The sequence below is a fragment of the Ornithorhynchus anatinus genome, chromosome 10 (assembly GCF_004115215.2).
Source record: "Ornithorhynchus anatinus isolate Pmale09 chromosome 10, mOrnAna1.pri.v4, whole genome shotgun sequence".
Classification (NCBI taxonomy): domain Eukaryota; kingdom Metazoa; phylum Chordata; class Mammalia; order Monotremata; family Ornithorhynchidae; genus Ornithorhynchus; species Ornithorhynchus anatinus.
The window spans coordinates 13,179,820-13,199,991 of record NC_041737.1 but is presented as its reverse complement, the minus strand read 5'-3'; the positions used below and the strand labels follow the sequence as shown (position 1 = coordinate 13,199,991).

Here is a 20,172-nt window from a genome sequence, read left to right as displayed (position 1 = left end):
CAGAAAGCCCAATCGGGAACGATTCCGAAAACATCCAAGCCCTTCACCCAGAACCTAGGCCGGGGCCACGGGAGACTGCAGCGTCCACGCTGCCCGTCGGAGAAGAGCGGCCTCGGCTCTCACGGCCCTCCGGACCGTAAGCTCGTGGCGGGCACGGAATGCGTCTGTCTTCCGTTACGCTGTACTCTCCCAAGCGCTCAGTAAATATGATCGAATGAATGGCTACAGAACAACCCCCCGGGCCCCGGTGGGCGGTCGGCCCCATCCCCGCAGCCGAGGGCAACACCGAAGAACAAGTCTCCCTTGTCCCGATGCACCGCAAACCAGGGGACGTGGGAAGCGGAAGCCTGGTCCTCTACTGCTCGGGACAGGAGAGAGGATGCATCTGCCTCTTACAGCCTACTCATCCCTCTGTCCTGGCCCACTGGGGGGGAAGGAGGGAGAAGTAGGGAGGAGGAAGGGAGGGGGGGAGGAAGAGGGGGGCAGTGAGGACCAAGTGGGGAGTGAATAGGGAGAAAGTGGGGAGAGGGTGAGTGGCGAGAAAGAGAGAGTGAGAGAGTGGGGAGGAAGAGTGGGATGAGAAAGGGGAGAAAAAGAGAAGGAAAGAGGGAGAGAAAGGGAGAGAGATAGAGAGGGTGCATCTAAAGGGAGGGAGAGGGTGAGATGGAGAAAGGGAGAGAGAGGGAGAGGGAAGGAGAGGGAAGAAGGAGGGAGACAGAGGAAGGGGGGTGAGGAGGGAGAGGAAAGAAGGAGGGGGAGAGAGAAGAGGGACAGGGGAGAGGGAGGGACGGGGAAGGGAGAGGGAAGGAGGGAGAGAGAAAGAGAGAGAGAGAAGAGGGACGGGGGAGGGAAGGAGGAGGGGGAGAGAAGAGGGACAGAGGGGGGAGAGAGGGAGGGAGAGGGAAAGAGGGAGAGGGAAGAAGGATGGAGAGGGAGGGAGGAGAGGGAAGGAGAGAGAGAAGAGGAAAAAAGAGAGGGAGAGGGAAGAAGGAGAGAGAAGAGGGACAGACTTGGGAGACAGGGAGGGAGAGGGAAGGAGGGAGAGGGAAGAAGAAGAGAGAGAGGAAGGGGGGGAGAGGGAAGAGGGAGGCAGAGGCTGAGAGAGGGAGGGAGGGAGGGAGGGAGGAGAGGGAAGAGAAGAGGAGGGAGAGGGAGCCAGGTTGACGGATCGGGGTCCGTCCGGATGAGGGGCGGGGCGGGGCGGGGGTCTGACGATCCGGCGAGGGGGCGGGGCCGTCGCCTCGGAAACGGCCAATCAGAGCGGCGGCTCTGCCGAGGGAGGCGGGGCCCGCGCCCCCCGCCCAGGCCAACCCCAGGGGGCCGCGCATGCGCCCGGCCGAGGCCCCGCGCCGGCCCTTTGCTTGTCCAGCTACTCAGTGGGCGGGACGAGCGAGAGCAGCCCCGCCTCTTGGCCGCGGGCCATCAACGGTCCAAGGACTTTCCGGATCCAGTTGCCACCTACCTTCCTCCTTCCTCCTGGGGCCTCCTTCCCGCTGACCTCTGGGCCCAAGAAGCCCGCATCGTACTTTACGCAGACGCTCGATAAATGGCAATAATCATAATAATAATGATGATCATGTTGCTATTTGTTAAGCGCCTACTCTGGGCAGGGCCCTGTTCTCCACGCTGGGGGAGAGACGGGCTCATCAGCTTGTCCCACGTGGGGCTCACAGGCTTCATCCCCATTTTCCAGATGAGGCCACTGAGGCCCAGTGAAGTGACTTGCCCGTGGTCCCACAGCTGACAGAGGGCGGAGCTGGGATTCGAACCCGTCGCCTCATTCATTCATTCATTCATTCAATAGTATTTACTGAGCGCTTACTAGGTGCAGAGCACTGTACTGAGCGCTTGGAACGAACAAGTCGGCAACAGATAGAGACGGTCCCCGCCGTTTGACGGGCGCACGGTCTGATCGGGGGAGACGGACAGACTCCCAAGCCCGGGCTCCTTTCCGCCGAGCCACGCTGCTTCTCGATAAATGATGATTCATTTTCCCGACGCGCAGTTGGGGTGCCACGGAAGTCCGGGGTGCCGATGGAGAGCCGAGAGGCGTCTCTTGCGTTTCTGTGGCTCCGTCGGAAGGCCTCGAGGAGTGGGATGACACGTTCCGAACGGCGTGCGGAGGATGGATTGACAAGAGAGCTCGGTACAGTGCTCTGCACGCAGCGAGCGCCCAATAGATACCATCGATAATAATGGTGGTGTCTGTTAAGCGCTTACTATGTGCCGAGCACTGTTCTAAGGGCCGGGGGACACGAGGCGATCAGGTTGTCCCACGTGGGGCTCACGGTTTTCATCCCCTTTTTACAGATGAGGTCCCTGCGGCCCGGAGAGGTGAAGTGACTTGCCCACGGCCCCACAGCTGACAAGTGGCGGAGCCGGGATTCGAACCCGTGACCTCTGACTCCCGCGCCCCTGCTCCTGCCACTGTGCCACGCTGCTTTTCCATTGAACGGATGAAGAGAGGAGGCGGGAGGAGACTGCTGCAGGTGGTTGCCACTAGCCTTCGTCCTACTTCCCGTCTTCGGGCCCGTCGTCATCTCCTTCCCTTCTTCTCCTGCGGCTCTCGTAGCCTCAGTTTGCCTCTCCCTCCCCGGTTTATCCCCCGGCAGCAGGTGCATCCTTCCACTGTCTTCCTTCCAACATTCAGGACCCTCTTTCCAGCTGCAGCAAAGGGTCCGGTGATGGAGTCGCTACCGACGGAGACCTTCCTGCCCTCCCTCCTGCTCTTTTCCCTTCCCCCCCGGTTCCCACTTCTTCCCTTCCTCCTTCTTCAAGAGAGGTATTTCTAGGGGTTGTTAGAGGCAGCAAAGCCAGAGGGCAAATGATGCTAGAACAGTGCTCCGCGCGTAGTAAGCGCTCAATAGATACTCTTGAATGAATGAATAAAACCAGTGCAGAGGCAGTTTGGCTATTCGGGGATTTTGAACGATGTTTTATTGCCCTGCTGGCATCCAATACGGTAAATGTTTCAAATAGTAGTAGGATACCGTAATACCTTTATGCAGCTTTCCACACAGGCTACCACCTCCTCATCTTGGCACAGTGTGGGCAGATTTCATTCTCGATTCTTTGCGCAGAGGCGCTCTCTTTCTCTCGCACACACAGACACACACAAAACACAACTCCCTGGAAAGCAAAGGAGGGGAGAATCAATGGGCCCACTCCCCCTGGCCTTTACAAAGTAAATGCTTTTCTCTTTGTGGGAAGTTTTCTTCTGGCTCCCTGAGACTCTTTCCTATCTCTGTAACCGGGTTCTTAGGGACACTGAAAAGAAATCCCAGTTTGCTGCCCTTTATTGTAAGATTCTTGTAAGCAGGGAATGTGTCCGTTGTATGTTAATGCGTCCCAAGTGAGTGATCTGTGATCTGCTCAGTAAATACTACTGACCGATTGATCGCTCCCCTCCAGAGTTTCTGCCTGTTCCCCCTCCAATCCAAACACTGATTCCTAACTGTGGTAATTTAATGCTTATTGTAGGCCAAACACTGGTCTGAGCACTGGGGCAGATACACAGTTATCTGATCGGACAGAGTCCCCGTCCCACACAGCGGTCACAGTCTAAGTGGAAGGAGAACAGGGATTGAATCCCCATTTTACAGATGAGGCGATGGAAGTAACTGAGAAGCTAAATGATTTGCCCAAGGTCAAACATCAGGCAAAGTGGCAGAGTCAGGATTAGAACCCCGGGCCTCTGCCTCCCAGGTCTTTCCGCTAGACCGCACTGCCTCTTGTTTTCAAATAGATCCTATCGGCGTCTCAAACCCGCCTTGCCCTTCTGAGGGATCATCCTTCCGCCTTTCTTCTTAGCAGGAGTAGCGGGAGTGATGAGATTCGCTAAGCACCTTCCGTACCAAGCACTGGGCCAAAATACACTGGTGAGAATTAGACACGGTCTCTGGCCCCCAAGGGGCTGACAATCTAAAAATAGAGCGTGGGAGGTTGGGGGGGGGGGGAGGTTGGGGGCTGACACATTAAGGCGAGATGAAACAATAAAAACGCAAGAACATCATGAAAGGCCAGGACAATGGAAAATACAATAAGAGCAAGAGGGTAACGTGTTGCCAGAGGAGTTTCCGTAGGAGCGAGTGTAAAGAACTGACTCCTGCTGGAATGGGAGGGGGCACCCAGACATTTAAAACTGTCACCGTTACACTGGCCTCGTGTGATTGGTGCAGGGAAGGGAGAGGGAAGGGGAAGGCGGTGGTGACAAGTCATTTAAAACTGCAGTGACTGCAGTGAGAGCTGCTCCAGTTCTCCTTGCAGCCTGGGGCCTCCTGGAGGTCAGATCCTCCCAGCCAAAAGAGATCAAGGATGTCATGTTGGTATTTAAGCGCTTACCGTGTGCAGAGCACTGTTCTAAGCGCTGGGATAGCTGCAGGGTCATCAGGTTGTCCCGCGTGAGGCGCCCAGCCTTCATCCCCGTTTTCCAGATGAGGGAACTGAGGCCCAGAGAAGTGACTTGCCCACGGTCCCACAGCTGATAAGGGGCGGAGCCGGGATTCGAACCCATGACCTCTGACTCCCAAACCCGGGCTCTTTCCACTGAGCCACGCTGCTTCCCCCTGGCCCCACGCAACAGCCGGAGCCGAGCCGGTTCACTTTGGGAGCAGACAGCGTTGCCGACCGACTGACTGACGACCCCGCACGCTCCGCTCCTCTGCCGCCCACCTCCTCCCCGTCCCCCGTTCTCGCCCATCCCGCCGTCGACCCCCGGCCCACGTCCTCCCGCTGTCCCGGAAGGCCCTCCCTCCTCGCCTCCGCCAAACTCATTCTCTTCCCCTCTTCAAAACCCTACTTAAAACTCACCTCCTCCAAGAGGCCTTCCCAGACTGAGCTCCCCTTCCCCCTTCTACCGCCTCCCCTTCACCTCTCCTCAGCTTAACCCTCTTTTCCCCCCCTTTCCCTCTGCTCCTCCCCCTCTCCCTTCCCCTCCCCTCAGCGCTGTACTCGTCCGCTCATCTGTATTATATCTTCATTACCCTATTTATTTTGTTAATGAGCTGTACATCCCCTTGATTCTATTATTCCATTTATTTGCTATTGTTTTAATGAGAGGTTCATCCCCTCGATTCTATTTATTGCTATTTGTCTGCCCGTCAAAGGGCAGGGACGGTCTCTATCTGTTATCGATTTGTACATTCCAAGCGCTTAGTACAGTGCGCTGCACATAGTAAAGCGCTCAATAAATACTGTTGAATGAATGAGTGGGGGCCTCGGGTGAGAGCCTTGGTCAAACGCTGGCACTTTGAGGAGGGCAATTCCGCTTCAGGACACGCACAACTTACACCAGTGAGAGGCCGGTCGGCCGCTGCGCCACCATGGAGACCTGTGGAGGTTGGGTGCCTGGATGAGAAAAAAAAAGGTGTCCACTTTGAAATAATTTGTTCTTGAAGAGGTGCCTGGGCATTTTTTCTTTTAAAGAGGGTGGGTTTCAGGTAGTTCTGGTTTATGTCCACTCTGGGACATCAACTCTGAGTCCCCTACTGTGTGTACACACACACACACACACACACACACACACACACACACACACAGAGCGTGGCTCAGTGGAAAGAGCATGGGCTTGGGAGTAGAGGTCATGAGTTCGAATCCCGGCCCTGCCACTTGTCAGCTGTGTGACTGTGGGCGAGTCACTTAACTTCTCTGGGCCTCAGTTACCTCATCTGTAAAATGGGGATAAAGATTGTGAGCCTCACGTGGGACCACCTGATGACCCTGTATCCCCCCCAGCGCTTAGAACGGTGCTCGGCACACAGTAAGCGCTTAACAAATACCAACATGATTATCTTCCCAAGGGCCATGGTCAAGCTGTGGGTCAGGGAGGCTGTGAGGGCCTCAGGCGTCTTCAGTCTTCCGGGACTCGCTTCCGGGACCGAAACTGCTGGGAGGTGGCCAGCACGGGGCAGCGTCCGCCTTCCGGCCGTGGACCCTTCCTTTCCCCAACCCCGGCTCTGCCACTTGTCTTCTCTGCGCCTCGGTCACCTCGGTGGAAAGAGCCCGGGCTTGGGAGGCGGAGGTCATGAGTTCGACTCCCGGCTCTGCCGCTTGTCAGCTGTGGGACTGTGGGCCAGTCGCTTCACTTCTCTGGGCCTCAGTGACCTCATCTGGAAAATGGGGATTGACCGTGACCGTCACGGGGGACGACCTGATGACCCTGGATCTCCCCCAGGGCTTAGAACAGTGCTCTGCACAGAGGAAGCGCTTAACAAACACCATTATTATTATTATTATCATTAATAAAAGGGGGATTAACTGGAAAATGGGGATTGACCGTGACCGTCACGGGGGACGACCTGATGACCCTGGATCTCCCCCAGCGCTTAGAACAGTGCTCTGCACAGAGGAAGCGCTTAACGAACACCATTATTATTATTATTATCATTAATAAAAGGGGGATTAACTGTGAGCCTCACGTGGGACAACCTGATGACCCTGGATCTCCCCCAGCGCTTAGAACAGTGCTCTGCACAGAGGAAGCGTTTAACAAATACCAATATTATTATGATTATTATTATTAAAATGGGGATGGAGCAAGTGGGCCCCGCCCACAGACACGCCCCTGCAATAATAATGTTGGTATTTGTTAAGCCTTTGCTCTGTGCAGAGCACTGTTCTCAGCGCTGGGGGAGATCCAGGGGCATGAGGCTCACAGTTGATCCCCATTTTCCAGATGAGGTCACTGAGGCCCAGAGAAGTGAAGTGACTGGCCCAGGGTCACACAGCTGACAAGGGGCCAAGGCGGGATTCGAACCCATGACCTCTGACTCCCAAGCCCGGCCTCTTTCCATCGAGTCACGTTGCTCTAGCCAGGCCCCGCCCCAGACCCGCCCCTTTAGACTGAGCCCCGCCAATAGACACGCCCCTTTATACAAACCCCGCCTCTTTATGCAGATTTAGCCCCCCACAAACACGCCCCTTCATCCAAGCCCCGCCCATTGCCCCACCCCCTTTAGACCAGCCCCCTCGGTCAGACAGGCCCCGCCCCCAGACACGCCCCTTTCTTCAGATCCCACCAATAGATAGGCTTCTTTTACACAAGCCCCACCCCTTTATGCATATTAAGACCTCCAGACACGCCCCTCTACACAAGCCACGCCCATCGGCGCTACCATTAATCAGGCCCCGCCTCCAGACACGCCCCTTTAGCCAGACCCCCGCCAATAGACACGCCCCTTTCTACAAGATCCTCCCGTATGCAGATTAAAACCTCCAGACACGCCCCTTTACACAAAGCCCCGCCCCTAATGCAGATTAAGACCACCAGACACGCCCCTTTCGCCAAGCCCCGCCTATCGGCTCTACTCTTCAGCCAGGCCCCGCCTCCAGACACGCCCCCGTAGACAGACCCCGCCAATAGATAGGCTTCTTTCCACAAAGCCCCGCCCCTTATGCAGATTAAGGCCTCCAGACACGCCCCCTTCGCCAAGCCCCGCCCATCGACTCTACTCTTTAGCCAGGCCCCGCCTCCAGACACGCCTCTTTAGAGAGACTCCGCCAATAGACAGGCTTCTTTCCACAAAGCCCCGCCCCTTATGCAGATTAAGGCCTCCAGACACGCCCCCTTCGCCAAGCCCCGCCCATCGGCTCTACTCTTTAGCCAGGCCCCGCCTCCAGACACGCCTCTTTAGAGAGACCCCGCCAATAGACAGGCTTCTTTCCACAAAGCCCCGCCCCTTATGCAGATTAAGACCGCCAGACACGCCCCTTTCGCCAAGCCCCGCCCATCGCCGCTACTCATCAGTCAGGCCCCGCCTCCAGACACGCCCCTGTAGGGAGACCCCGCCAATAGACAGGCTTCTTTCCACAAGCCCCGCCCCCTTATGCAGATTAAGACCTCCAGACACGCCCCATTCGACAAGCCCCGCCCCCCGGCTCTACTCTTTAGTCAGGCCCCGCCTCCAGACACGCCCCTTTAGGGAGACCCCCGCCAATAGACAGGCTTCTTTCCACAAGCCCCGCCCCTTATGCAGAGTAAGGCCCCTAGACACGCCCCTTTGGGCAAGCCCCCGCCCATCGGCCCTACTCATCAGTCAGGCCCCGCCTCCAGACACGCCCCTGTAGAGGGAGACCCCGCCAATAGACAGGCTTCTTTCCGCAAAGCCCCGCCCCTTTATGCAGATCAAGGCCTCCAGACACGCCCCCTGTCGACCGAGCCCCGCCCCGTCCGCGGTGGGCGGCCCCAGGGCGGCGGCAGGGCGGGCGGGGAGCGTGGGGCGGCGGGGGCCCGGGCCCGCAGCGCCGCAGCCCGCCGACCGCCCCGCGGCGGCGGCCGAGGAGGATGTCGCAGCCGCCGGGCTCCCTCCCCGCCTCGGCCGAGACTCGCAAGTTCACCCGGGCGCTGAGCAAACCGGGCACGGCGGCCGAGCTGCGGCAGAGCGTGTCGGAGGTGGTGCGGGGCTCCGTGCTGCTGGTGAGTGTCCGGCCCGGCCGCCTTCTAGCGTCACCCTGCTGTTTCTTAATAGTCCTAATGCGCCTCTTTGGGGAGCGCTTCCTCTGTGCAGAGCGCTGTACTGAGCGCTGGGGGAGATCCAGGGTCATCGGGTCGGTCCACGTGGGGCTCACCGTCGTCATCATAGTCATCATCATCATGTCGGTATTTGGTAAGCGCTTTACTCGGGGCAGAGCGCGGTTCTCAGCGCTGGGGGAGATCCAGGGTCATCGGGTTGGCCCACGTGGGGCTCACGGGCTTCACCCCCATTTTCCAGACGAGGTCACTGAGGCCCGGAGAAGTTCATCATGATGATGGAGGTGTTGGTTAAGCGCTTACTCTGTGCAGAGCGCTGCTCTGAGCGCTGGGGGGATGCAAGGTGATCAGGCTGGCCCACGTGGGGCTCACGGGCTTCATCCCCATTTTCCAGACGAGGTCACTGAGGCACAGAGAAATTAATAATGGTGGTATTTAAGCGCTTAGTCTGTGCAGAGCGCTGTTCTGAGCGCTGGGGGGCTGCAAGGTGATCAGGCTGGCCCACGTGGGGCTCACGGTCGTCATAATAATAATAATATTGGAATTTGGTAAGCGCTTATTCTGTGCAGAGCACTGTTCTAAGCGCTGGGGGAGATCCAGGGTCATCGGGTTGGCCCACGTGGGGCTCACGGGCTTCACCCCCATTTTCCAGAGGAGGTCACTGAGGCCCAGAGAAGTTAATCGTAATGATGGTGGTGTTCGTTAAGCGCTTACTATGTGCCGAGCATTATTCTAAGTGCTGGGGGGATACAAGGTGATCAGGCTGTCCCACGTGGGGCTCACAGTTTTAAACCCCCTTTTCCAGAGGAGGTCACTGAGGCCCAGAGAAGTAAAGTGACTTGCCCAAAGTCACACAGCTGACAAGGGGCAGAGCCGGGGTTCGAACCCATGACCTCTGACTCCCAAGCCCGGGCTCTTTCCACTGAGCCACAGATGGCAACTCACACCTCTTCCCCTCTCTCCCCCCGGCCCCTCGGGGGGCCGGGCATTTCCCCTGCTGACCTCCCCCTCCGTTGGGACATTTCCTGGAAGGGCCTCCAGCAGAAGCAGCGTGGCTCAGTGGAAAGAGCCCGGGCTTGGGAGTCAGAGGTCATGGGTTCGAATCCCGGCTCTGCCACTCGTCAGCTGTGTGACTGGGGGCAAGTCACTTCACTTCTCTGGCCCTCAGTGACCTCATCTGAAAAATGGGGATTAACTGTGAGCCTCACGTGGGGCAATCTGATGACCCTGCATCTACTCGGGCGCTTAGAACAGTGCTCTGCACGTAGTAAGCGTTTTTTAACAGATGCCAACATTATTATTACCATTATTATTATTATTATTATCCTCCCCACCCGCTCACCCTGGCCCTCCAAGTTGGCACAGGGCACCCACGCCCCGTCCCGGCCGGGCGAGGGGACCATCCCAGGGTCACCTGCAGTGGCCGGGCTAGGTGACCCTGGGTTGGTCACCTGCACTTCGCAAGCGTTGCCCCGCCCCCAACCAACCCTCTGGCCGGAGGGGAGAGCCTCGCGGGGCTCGCAGTGGGATTAAGGGACAGGAGACCTTAGCCAAGTCACTTCACCTCTCCGGGCCTCGGTACCGTGGGGACGAAGCCTGTGAGCCCCACGTGGGACAACCTCATGACCCTGTATCAAACCCAGCGCTTGGAACAGCGCTCGGCACCTAGTAAGTGCGGAACAATCCTGCGAGCCCCACGTGCGACCGTGTCCAACCCCATCAGCTCACTGTGTGGGGCTCAGGGGAAGGAGCCCGAGCTTGGGAATCAGAGGGCATGGGTTCGAATCCCGGCCGGCCACTTGTCTGCTGTGTGACCTTGGGCGAGTCCCTTCACTGCTCTGGGCCTCAGTGACCTCATCTGGAAAAATGGGGATTTAAAAATGTGAGCCCCACGTGGGACAATATGGTTGCTCTGTATCCACCCCACCGCTTAGAACAGGGCTCAGCACATAGTAAGCGCTTGACAAATACCATCATTATTGATAATAATAATGATAACAATGCTATTTGTTAAGCGCTTACTGTGTTAGAGAAGCTGCTTGGCCTAGTGGAAAGAGCCCTGGTTCGGGAGTCGGAGGTCATGGGTTCTAATCCCGGCTCCGCCACTTATCAGCGGGGCGACTTTGGGCCATCTCTTCACTTCTCTGGGCCTCAGTGACCTCATCTGTAAAATGGGGATGAGACTGTGAGCCCCACGAGGGACAACCTGATCACCTTGTATCAACCCCAGCGCTTGGAACAGTGCTCGGCGCATAGTAAGCGCTGAGCAAACACCATCATTATTATTATGTGCCAAGCACTGTTCTGCCCCAGCTCTTAGAAGGGTGCCTGGCACATAGTAAGCGCATAACACATACCGTCATTATTATTATTATTTATTGAGAGCCACTGGGTGGGGAAGGGGGCTTGCTTGGTGGACCTCAAAACTGGCACAGGAGGGTAGCTTATTGTGAGATGAGAGACCCAGGGTGAGGAGGAGGAGGAAGAGCCGCCTTTCAGGGGATATAAAAGGTGAAGTTAAAGTCGACTTTTCCCCACTCTGCTGGTGAAGGGGTTCTATCAGGAAATTGGAGTAAAACTATGAGCCACTTGGAACTGCAGTGATGATGATCTGGTATGTGCCCCGGCGCTTAGTACAGTGCTTGGCACATAGCAGGTGCCCAACAGATGCCCGTGGTTATCATTACTGTGATTATTAGGCTGGGCTTTAAAACGCAGGCACTTTTGAGAAGTTTCCAGTTTGTTTTATATCGCATCTGGTTTGTGAACCCGTTTGTTTAAAATGCATCTGGAAACTCTTAGCCACTCATCCCATGTATTGTTAAAAAACAACAACACAAGTATTTAGATTTGTTTGAAAGGAGCATCTATGCGTGTACTGTGTTAGAACAGATTGGAAGTCTCTTATAAAGAGGAGGACCCTTGAGATTTCAATCACGGGGTGGAGTTTTGGTAGAAGCAGTATGCACATGATATTTTTAGTGTTTTCAAGGTTTTTAAGCTATTTCGGGAGAATTGCGGAAAAACGTATTGAATACTCGATGTGGTAAAAATGAAAGATGTCACTTCACTCGTTTTTGTGCTCGGTTTTCTCAGGTCACAGGTTAAAAGCCATTCTGTTTTTCTTCTAATCGGCAGCTTCGCCAGCTTGACTCTGGGTTCTCTAAGCAATGTTATTTCAACCTGTTAACTCAACGGTAAATCATTTTTTCCCCTTCTGTAACTTGACTGACAAAATCTGTTGATGATTGGAAAGAGGAAAAAAGGGGTGGAGAGAGAAGTAGAATAAACTTAGTCACCTCTTTCATAACTTGTTGTTACTAAAAGCAATACAAGTGTGTCCTGAAGTAGTTCAGGTCCACGTGGAATCACAGCAGCCAAGTCAAATTGCCGTTTAAAAAAAGCCAAATTGCTGTTCCGCTGGTACGTGAGTGTACGTAGCCTTCTGTTTTCTACTGTGAATTTATACACATCTATAATATTTTCCTCACTCACATGGTCGAAGATGACATTATTGGCAGCGTTTGCTCTTTGTGTGCCTAGGTGTGTGTGCACACATATAAAGATCTGATGGCACTTCGAGGGTGTATTTGTTTTCCTTAGATTTCAGTGTTGGCTTCTGGTATCACGGTTCACCTTTCTCCCGGCTGTTTCCGAAGTGGTTCCTTTAGCTGATGAGGACCGCCCTGCTTTTTAGCGAGTATAGTCGACACCGAGTCTACGGGGCCAACTTGGGTACGAGGAAGGTTCCCCATCCAGAGCATGTCTGTTTCCAAGCCTTCCAGCGGCACGGAAAGCTGTGTTCCAGCAGAAACTAACGCTGTTCCTGCAGCTCCAGTTTTCTTTCAACCTCTTGACTCCCCTGGGATTTGTTCGCTGCACCTGATATCCCCCCGTTTTCTTCTGTTCCTCCTGAACTGGCCCTTGTCGCTCTGCTTCAGTGCTCCTCAGGAAGCCATGCAAAGGTGCCACAACATCCTTCCTGCAGCTCTAGTTCATTTAGTTTATAATTACATTGTACTCTACCAAGTGCTTAGTACAGTGCTCTGCACAGACTAAACGCTCAGTAAATTCGGCGGAATGAATTTAGGAGTCTGCCGAAGGTACACGGGGCTGACTGCTTTGTCAGAGGAAACCTGCAGGGCAGGACTAAGCCTCCCTCTTGAGAACAGCCCGGTGACTGAACTCAGTTGATGCTGGGAATATTAGTCAGCATCAGGCAGATTCCAAAAAAAATCTATGAGTCCATGAACGTTTTTACTAGTTCTTCCCACCCTTGGCAGTTTCCATTACATTGATGTGTGTTTGCTGTCAGAGAGGCCAGAGGTCCCGGGGCCTGTGAAAACTTGCACGGCTGGGTTTTGCGTGTAGTAAGGTAACCGTACCATAAGGCACGAGAGAGGATTTGGCGTGTTTCAGTAATGAAAAGAAAAAAGTCTAATTTTTCGTGGCTTGAAGTCGGTGAAAGATGGAGAAGTACGTATTTAATGCCGGGTTAGTGTTCGGTTCGGAATCTGTACATTGCATCTGTGATGTAGAGACGCAGCATGGACTGTTGGCAGGAGCACAGACCCAGGAGTCGGAGGACCTGAGATCTAATCTTGTCTCTACTTGCCTGCTCTGTGACCTCGAGCAAGTCACTTCACTTCTTTTTGCCTTGGTTTCCACATCTATAAAATGGGGATGCGATGCCTGTTCCTCCTCCTTGGACTGCGAGCCCGACGGGGGACAGGGTCTGTCGGACTTCATTATCTTGTACTTAACTCTTGACGAATGCCATTATTATTATTATTACCATGAAGTATTGCTAAATTGCCTAACAATACTTGCGATGAAGAAATGACATAGCTTTACAAGATGTTTAAGACACCGTGTGTAGTTGTATCAGCCATTGATAGAAAAATAAATATAGGTCTTTAGACTTTTTTTTCCCTTCTCTGAGCTCAGTGTAAATGTTATGACATCCGTCTGACACTGTTTTATGAGCTACGCTGCACCTACAAGAGCACAGTACAAGTCAGCTGGCTGCCTAGTTTCTTGTAGAGATTTGATCTACACATTTTCTGCTCTAGAAATCTGCCCCTCTGCACTGGTCTCTGCTATTCCATTCTCCTCAGATCACCGCATGAAATCGAGGCTGAATTCATCTCTGTCATGGTGGAGGGGGCCTGTAAGAATCGGTTATGGGAGGTGTCTCTTTGAGCTTTGTTTGCATAACTTGTCTTTAATAATAATAATGTGTTTGTAAAACACCAAGTCAAACACTATTCTAAGCGATAAGGGAGATGCAAGTTAATTAGGTCAGTTGCAGTCCCTGTCCCACATGGGGCTCATGGTCTAAGGAGGAGGGAGAACGGCATTCATTCATTCAGTCGTATTTATTGAGTGCTTATTGTGTGTAAAGCACTGTACTAAGCACTTGGGAGAGTACAGTACAACAGGAGACATATTCCCTGCCCACAATTGGAGAAGCAGCGTGGCTCAGTGGAAAGAGCACGGGCTTTGGAGTCAGAGTTCATGGGTTCGAATCTCGGCTCGGCCACTTGTCAGCTGTGTGACTTTGGGCAAGTCATTTAACTTCTCTGTGCCTCAGTTACCTCATCTGTAAAATGGGGATTAAGACTGTGAGCCCCACGTGGGACAACCTGTTTCCCCTGTGTCTACCCCAGCGCTTAGAACAGTGCTCGGCACATAGTAAGCGCTTAACAAATACCAACATTATTATTATTATTAACGAGCACCCAGTCTAGTGAGGGAGACAGACGTTAAAATGCAAAAATAGGTGTTGAATCCCCATTTTGCAGATGAGGAAACTGAGGCAGAGAGAGGTTAAGTGGCTTACCCGTGGTCATACTGCAGGCCAGGGGCTGATTTGAGAGTCAGGCCCTCTGACCCTGGCTACTCCTCTATATGTGGTAACAGGGGAATAGGAACAGTTGGGATAATCGACCTCATTATCCCTAGACCTCATTTTAACGAATAACCCTCCTTCTTAATCAACCCCAATGGAACCTCTGAAGAGAACTGCTAACAAGGAGCAACTTTTATGTAATGTTTATCTACATCCTTTCCCTGTCTTTTCTGGGGAAATTGTTCAAAACAGAAATGGCAAAAACATAGGCAGAATAGGAGGGAATGAGCTGATCTGGGTTAATTCACCAGCCCCTGGGGAAGGTTCAGAGATGAAACACCTAGCAGGGTGGTCTCCTGACTTCTCTTGAACTCTTTAGCTGAGGTGGGTTTTTTTAATGGTGTTTATTAAGCACTTACTGTGTTCCAGGCACTGTTCTAAGCGCTGGGGTAGGTACAAGCTAATCAGGTTAGACCTAATCCGTGTCCCACGTGGAGCTCACAGTCTTAATCCCCATTTTACAGATGAGGTAACTGAGGCACAGAGAAGTTAGATGACTTGCCAAGTTCACTCAGCAGACAAGTGGCAGAGCCGGGGTTAGAACCCAGGTCCTTCTCACTCCCAGGCCCATACTATGGGCCATCATAATAATGTTGGTATTTGTTAAGCGCTTACTATGTGCAGAGCACTGTTCTAAGCGCCGGGGTAGACACAGGGGAATCAGGTTGTCCCAAGTGGGGCTCACAGTCTTAATCCCCATTTTACAGATGAGGGAACTGAGGCCCAGAGAAGTGAAGTGACTTGCCCACAGTCACACAGCTGACAAGTGGCAGAGCCGGGATTAGAACCCATAACCTCTGACTCCAAAGCCCGTGCTCTTTCCACTGCACCACGCTGCTTCTCGTGATTTAGTAGTTTGATTTAGTAATGGGGCAGAAGGATGACCGACGTCTGGAATTGTCGATCTAACGTATTAGCTTTCGAAATGGGGCATTTTGTCTTGGTGAAGGATCCCCCGGGGAAATGCGGGGACCCCGAGCGAAGAGTAAGCCTTGGGACTCTTGCGTGCTCAGAGTCAACCAGCCAGCCAGCCCTCCCGCTTTCTCCCACTTTTTGTTAAGAATGGGCCAGTGTGGTGGGAGTGCTGATAATCCGTGTCCACACTAGTGTTCGATGCGGTGAATGGCACTTAGGATGAGCTTAACAGGTGCCACAGTTATTATTCTTATGATGATGATCATCATTATTACTTTACCCTCAACCCAAAGCCAAGGTTTTGGGACAGTGAGAGAAGAGAGAGAGAGAGCTATGTAGTGACAACATCAAAACATTTTTTTCCACTCTTCCTGGCTTGAGAGTAGCAGGGAGATCCGTGAGTCTTTGCCTCTGAGGGTCGTGTGCTCTTACGGTACCTGAAGGGTCACTGCTCTCTAACAAATGCCACTATATTAGTGGAGCCTTTTGTCATTGACTGCTCCAGGGCCTTCCAGCCTATGACCCGGGCTCTGCTCTTAAAAGCTGTGGTGCCCGCTTTTACCCTTCATCCCATTTCCCCTTTGTTCCCGGAGGGATGTAAAGTGGCTGGGTATTTTTGTCAGGTGCTGTTTTGGGCCACTGTTTCAGTTGCTGCCGGTATGGCTCTCCTTACAAACCCGTGTGAATATGGAGGGTCGCCTGACTGAAACAAGCTTTGAAAGTGTGAAGTATCGATGAAATAACCACACAATTCAGTGACCCAAATTGATGCGTTGGTCAGGAACCGGGACGTAGTTATTGAATCCCTCTAGGATTCGGTCTTTGAAAATCAATCTCCCTGCCTTCTCGTTTTGGATTTTTAGGCCGGGATGGCCGTAGTTTTTAAATGATGTACGCTAATGCCGTTATGAAAGCGAGGGCTTTTTTTTTTCCTTGGTTTTGACCTCTTTAGTAAAAGTGGGGGATGACGGTTGGTGCTTCATTATCCCTGGGCAGTGGTGAACTTGGGGAGAGATCCAGCTTAGCTTTTGGAAATTTTTTCAGATTTAAAGTTGTCTCTGTGGTGTTTTTCTCTTGGAATAGCCATCCCAAGGAAATTTGAAGAGACCATTCCCAAATATGAACTTTAAACATATAAATAGGATGTGACCCCCATGTCTCCCCTGCCCCCTAATTGTACTGCTCCCCAGGGTGGCGGGAGAGGTGGGAACTGACCGGGATTCCCAGATTTGGGATTTTAGTCCATGGGAATCCAGTCCCTTAACTGTGGCACAATAGGTGACTCTACCTAGTTAGCACATGTGGACTTGGCATCACGTCAGTAAACTTCTGGATCTGAAGTGTCACAGCCAAGAAAAAATTTGATCATTTTTTCCTAGTTCTGTGTTCTTCTCCAGCTGATAGGCCCAAATTCTCCTTTCTGCAATAGTAGTAATTAATAATAACCACTTGGACTTGTAGAACACTTTGCTACCTCAAAGTGCTTTCTTATCAGCTCCACTGTAGACTCTCAGCTCATTATGGGCCAGGAGCCTGTCTGCTAATTCTGTTGTATTGTACTCTTCCAAGTGCTCTAGACTTAGTAAGTGTTCAATAAATACGACTGATTGATGTCACAGTGATTTTCAGTCTGTGTTCAGAGCAAGTGTTTGAGGAAAATGTTCTTTTGCCCATTTAGCAGGTGAAGAAACTGAGGCACAGAGAGACTGTGATTATCTGAGATCACACAGCAGGTCACTGACCAAGTCACTGCTAGATCCAGGCCTTCCGTTTGCCGGAAGGTGCTCTTTCCACTAGATTACCCTGCCTCACTACTGTCAGTCAGTGCTTGGCACATAGTAAGTCCTTAACGAGCAATTATAATTATTATACATGGAATTGAAGAGCCTTCTTCTGGTTTTTCCCTGGCAAGTTATCAGCCAGGAGGAATGGTTTATTCTGTTGAATGTATCCCTTGTTACCTTTCTTCACCAGTTGCTTCATCCATCCTTGAACCTTTTCAACTTACTCTTAATTGACCAAAATGTGTGTCAAATTCCCCAGTGTCTTAGTCACAGGCTTAACTTACGTACATATCCCAAGTGTTTAGTGCAGTGCTCTGCACATAGTAATCACTCAATAAATATGGTTGTCTGACATCTTTAAGTTGTTTACATATAATTATTTATATCAATGACTGTAAGCTCATTGTGGGAAGGGAACACACCTGCTAATTCTATTATACTGTACTCTTTCAAGTGCTTAGTACGATGCTCTGCACATAATAAATCCTCAATAAATACCCTGATTGATTGATTTTTTTTTTTTTACCAAACCTTCAGGACAGTGCTAGTTTGTATTTAGTTTGCAATGTATTCATTTCAGCTCAATTTCATACAAGTACAACTTTTAAAAGTTTAGCTTTATAAAAAGTTATAAAAGTCAGTGAAGTTTGGGGCCTCTGTCTAATTTATTGAGCTAGTTTGTAAATAAATGTATTTACTCCTGAAGAGCTCAGTGTCTTGACAGTTCTTGGGTGGCTATAAGAGTAGTATAGGTTTTTTTTTGTTTGGGACTTGATGTTGTCATTGTGGAAAACGCACTCTCGGCAAGAAACATTAAAAATTAAACTTTCCTTCCCGGCCTTGTATTCCAGGAGATTAGTGAGAAACAGCAGAAATATGATCCGATTTGATTTTTTTCAAAAGTGGGATCATGATCTCTTTCTTTATCAAGGATCTGTCAGTGAATTTTGTCTTTGTAATTTTCTGGTTGATCTATTATAAAAGTAAATCTTTTAATGAATGACTCAGCTTTTTTATGTGTCATGGCAGGTATTCTCAGATTTTTTTTTCCACTCCATATAGCACACTGCAGCACCGAAGATTGGATAGTTGATTCCAAATCCCATTTCCTCTCTGCATTAGCAATCATCATTCCAGACTATGCGCCCTATATTTTGTAGTCCTTATATTAAAAAAAAAGCAAATAATGTATTTTAAAGGGGTAGGTATACAGCAAGAATGAGAAAATACCTGAAGTAAATGTCCCTTTAAAAGATAGACAGAACCCTCAATTTTCATTTATTCAACTGTCATAGCACAAACAGAGGAATAGCCTTTGCCATCAGTACAGTACCAAACTACCTTGGTGACCCAACTTAAGTGTTCGGTGAACAAAGATTATAATATGTGTATATTTGGGTTCAAGAGTTGTAATTTTTACAAGAATGATTTGTGCTTCACCCCATCGCTTAATAGAGTGCCTGGCACGTACCGTGGCTCAGTGGAAAGAGCCTGGGCTTCGGAGTCAGAGGTCATGAGTTCAACTCCCGGCTCTGCCACTTGTCAGCTGTGTGACTGTGGGCAAGTCACTTCACTTCTCTGTGCCTCAGTTACCTCATCTGTAAAATGGGGATTAACTGTGACCCTCACGTGGGACAACCTGATGACCCTGTATCTACCCCAGTGCTTAGAACAGTGCTCTGCACATAGTAAGCGCTAACAAATACCAACATTATTACTGAACAAATACCATGATTATTATCATTGTCATTATTATTAATAGTAATCTCTGTGCCTCAGTTTCCTCAACTGTAAAATGGGGGTTCCATACCTGTTCTCTCTTCTACTTAGACTGTGAGCCCCATAAGGGAGAGGGACTGTCTGACCTAATTAACATATACTTACCCCAGCGCTGAGAACAGCGTTTGACATAAAGTGTTTAATAAATCTCAGTCATTATTTGGTGATAGAGATGTCTAAATATCTGTAGTTTATGGTTTATTCTGTTGAAAGTATCCCTTGTTACCTTTCTTTACCAGCTGCTACATCCATCCCTGAACCTTTTCAACTTAGTCTTAATTGACCAAAGTGTATGTCAGATTCCCCAGTGACTTAATCACAGACGTATGTACATATCTCAGCTAGTGCTTGATTTACACTGTTTCAAGTTCCTACCAATGGCACTTGGAATTAACTTAAACCCTTTTTAAATATACAAACTCCCAGTTTTTTGACGTCACGACGGTAGCCTGCTTTATGACACCAGTCCCTCTTACCACCCTCGGTAACTTCATCAGAGGTGAAAATTTGAAGGGGGCGAGGGTTGTGTGGAGTGTGAGACCCCAGAGAATGGGAAAGGAGCAGCTCTCCTATTGCAAGCAGCTATCCTATTGCCAGACGGAGTCACCGGGAGGGTAGGCATGTCCAAGCCGGCTACCCTCTCAAAGAATCACTCTGACTCATTTTAAATGCATTTAGGCAGTTCTATTATCTGTGATTCAGTATACAATTTTGAATGATTTTAGTAAGAATAGGGCCACTGATCTGGGTCCAGGAACCAAACCCATTTATACCACTGTTCTTATGAAAAAATCGATTCCAACTTAACACCTTTTGGACCTGATGCGGTTTTCCAGGAACCAAGTGTGTATTGTAAGTGTGAGGACTGGCTGTGTTAGTTTGTGGTGCCCTTGTAATTATTAGGGTTAGTGCTCCTTTAAAAGATTAAATTGCTCTTTTTTGACATTTTCCTGAGAAAATAAAAGTGTTGTATATTTTGCTGATATCTCTAAATTCTTCTTGAGTATTGAATTTTTTTTAGCACACTAAGAAGACAGAAGAACAAAGATATCATAAATGACATTTTTCCCTAGTAGAGTTAAATTACGAATGCTAACCCTCTTGCTGAAACAGGCCCAGATTTCTGAAGGGCCAAGTGATGTGTATAAATGGAGGGTGGGAGGAGAGTCAAGAAAATCTAGATAAACGCTGCTGGAATGGGGAGTGCCGTATCTCATCAGCTACAGATCCTAGGCTGGCATTTTAATGTGCATTTCCTGCAGAGCTGGGATGTGGATGAAGAGAAGGCCGTTATACTTTTGGCCTCAGTCCCCTGT

The 20,172-nt window shown here is 50.9% G+C and overlaps 1 protein-coding gene across 5 annotated transcripts in view; it reads left to right on the top strand.

Annotated features, from left to right (window-relative positions):
* Positions 1 to 8,247: 8,247 nt before the first annotated feature.
* Positions 8,248 to 20,172, top strand: part of DOCK9 (dedicator of cytokinesis 9) — a 221,118-nt gene continuing 209,193 nt past the window's right edge. For all 5 annotated transcript variants that reach the window (XM_007671952.3, XM_016228430.3, XM_007671924.3 and 2 more), the window contains exon 1: positions 8,248 to 8,413. In XM_007671952.3, coding sequence (XP_007670142.2) covers positions 8,282 to 8,413 — 132 coding nt within the window. In that variant the 5' untranslated portion in view covers positions 8,248 to 8,281. The remainder of the gene's footprint in view (positions 8,414 to 20,172) is intronic.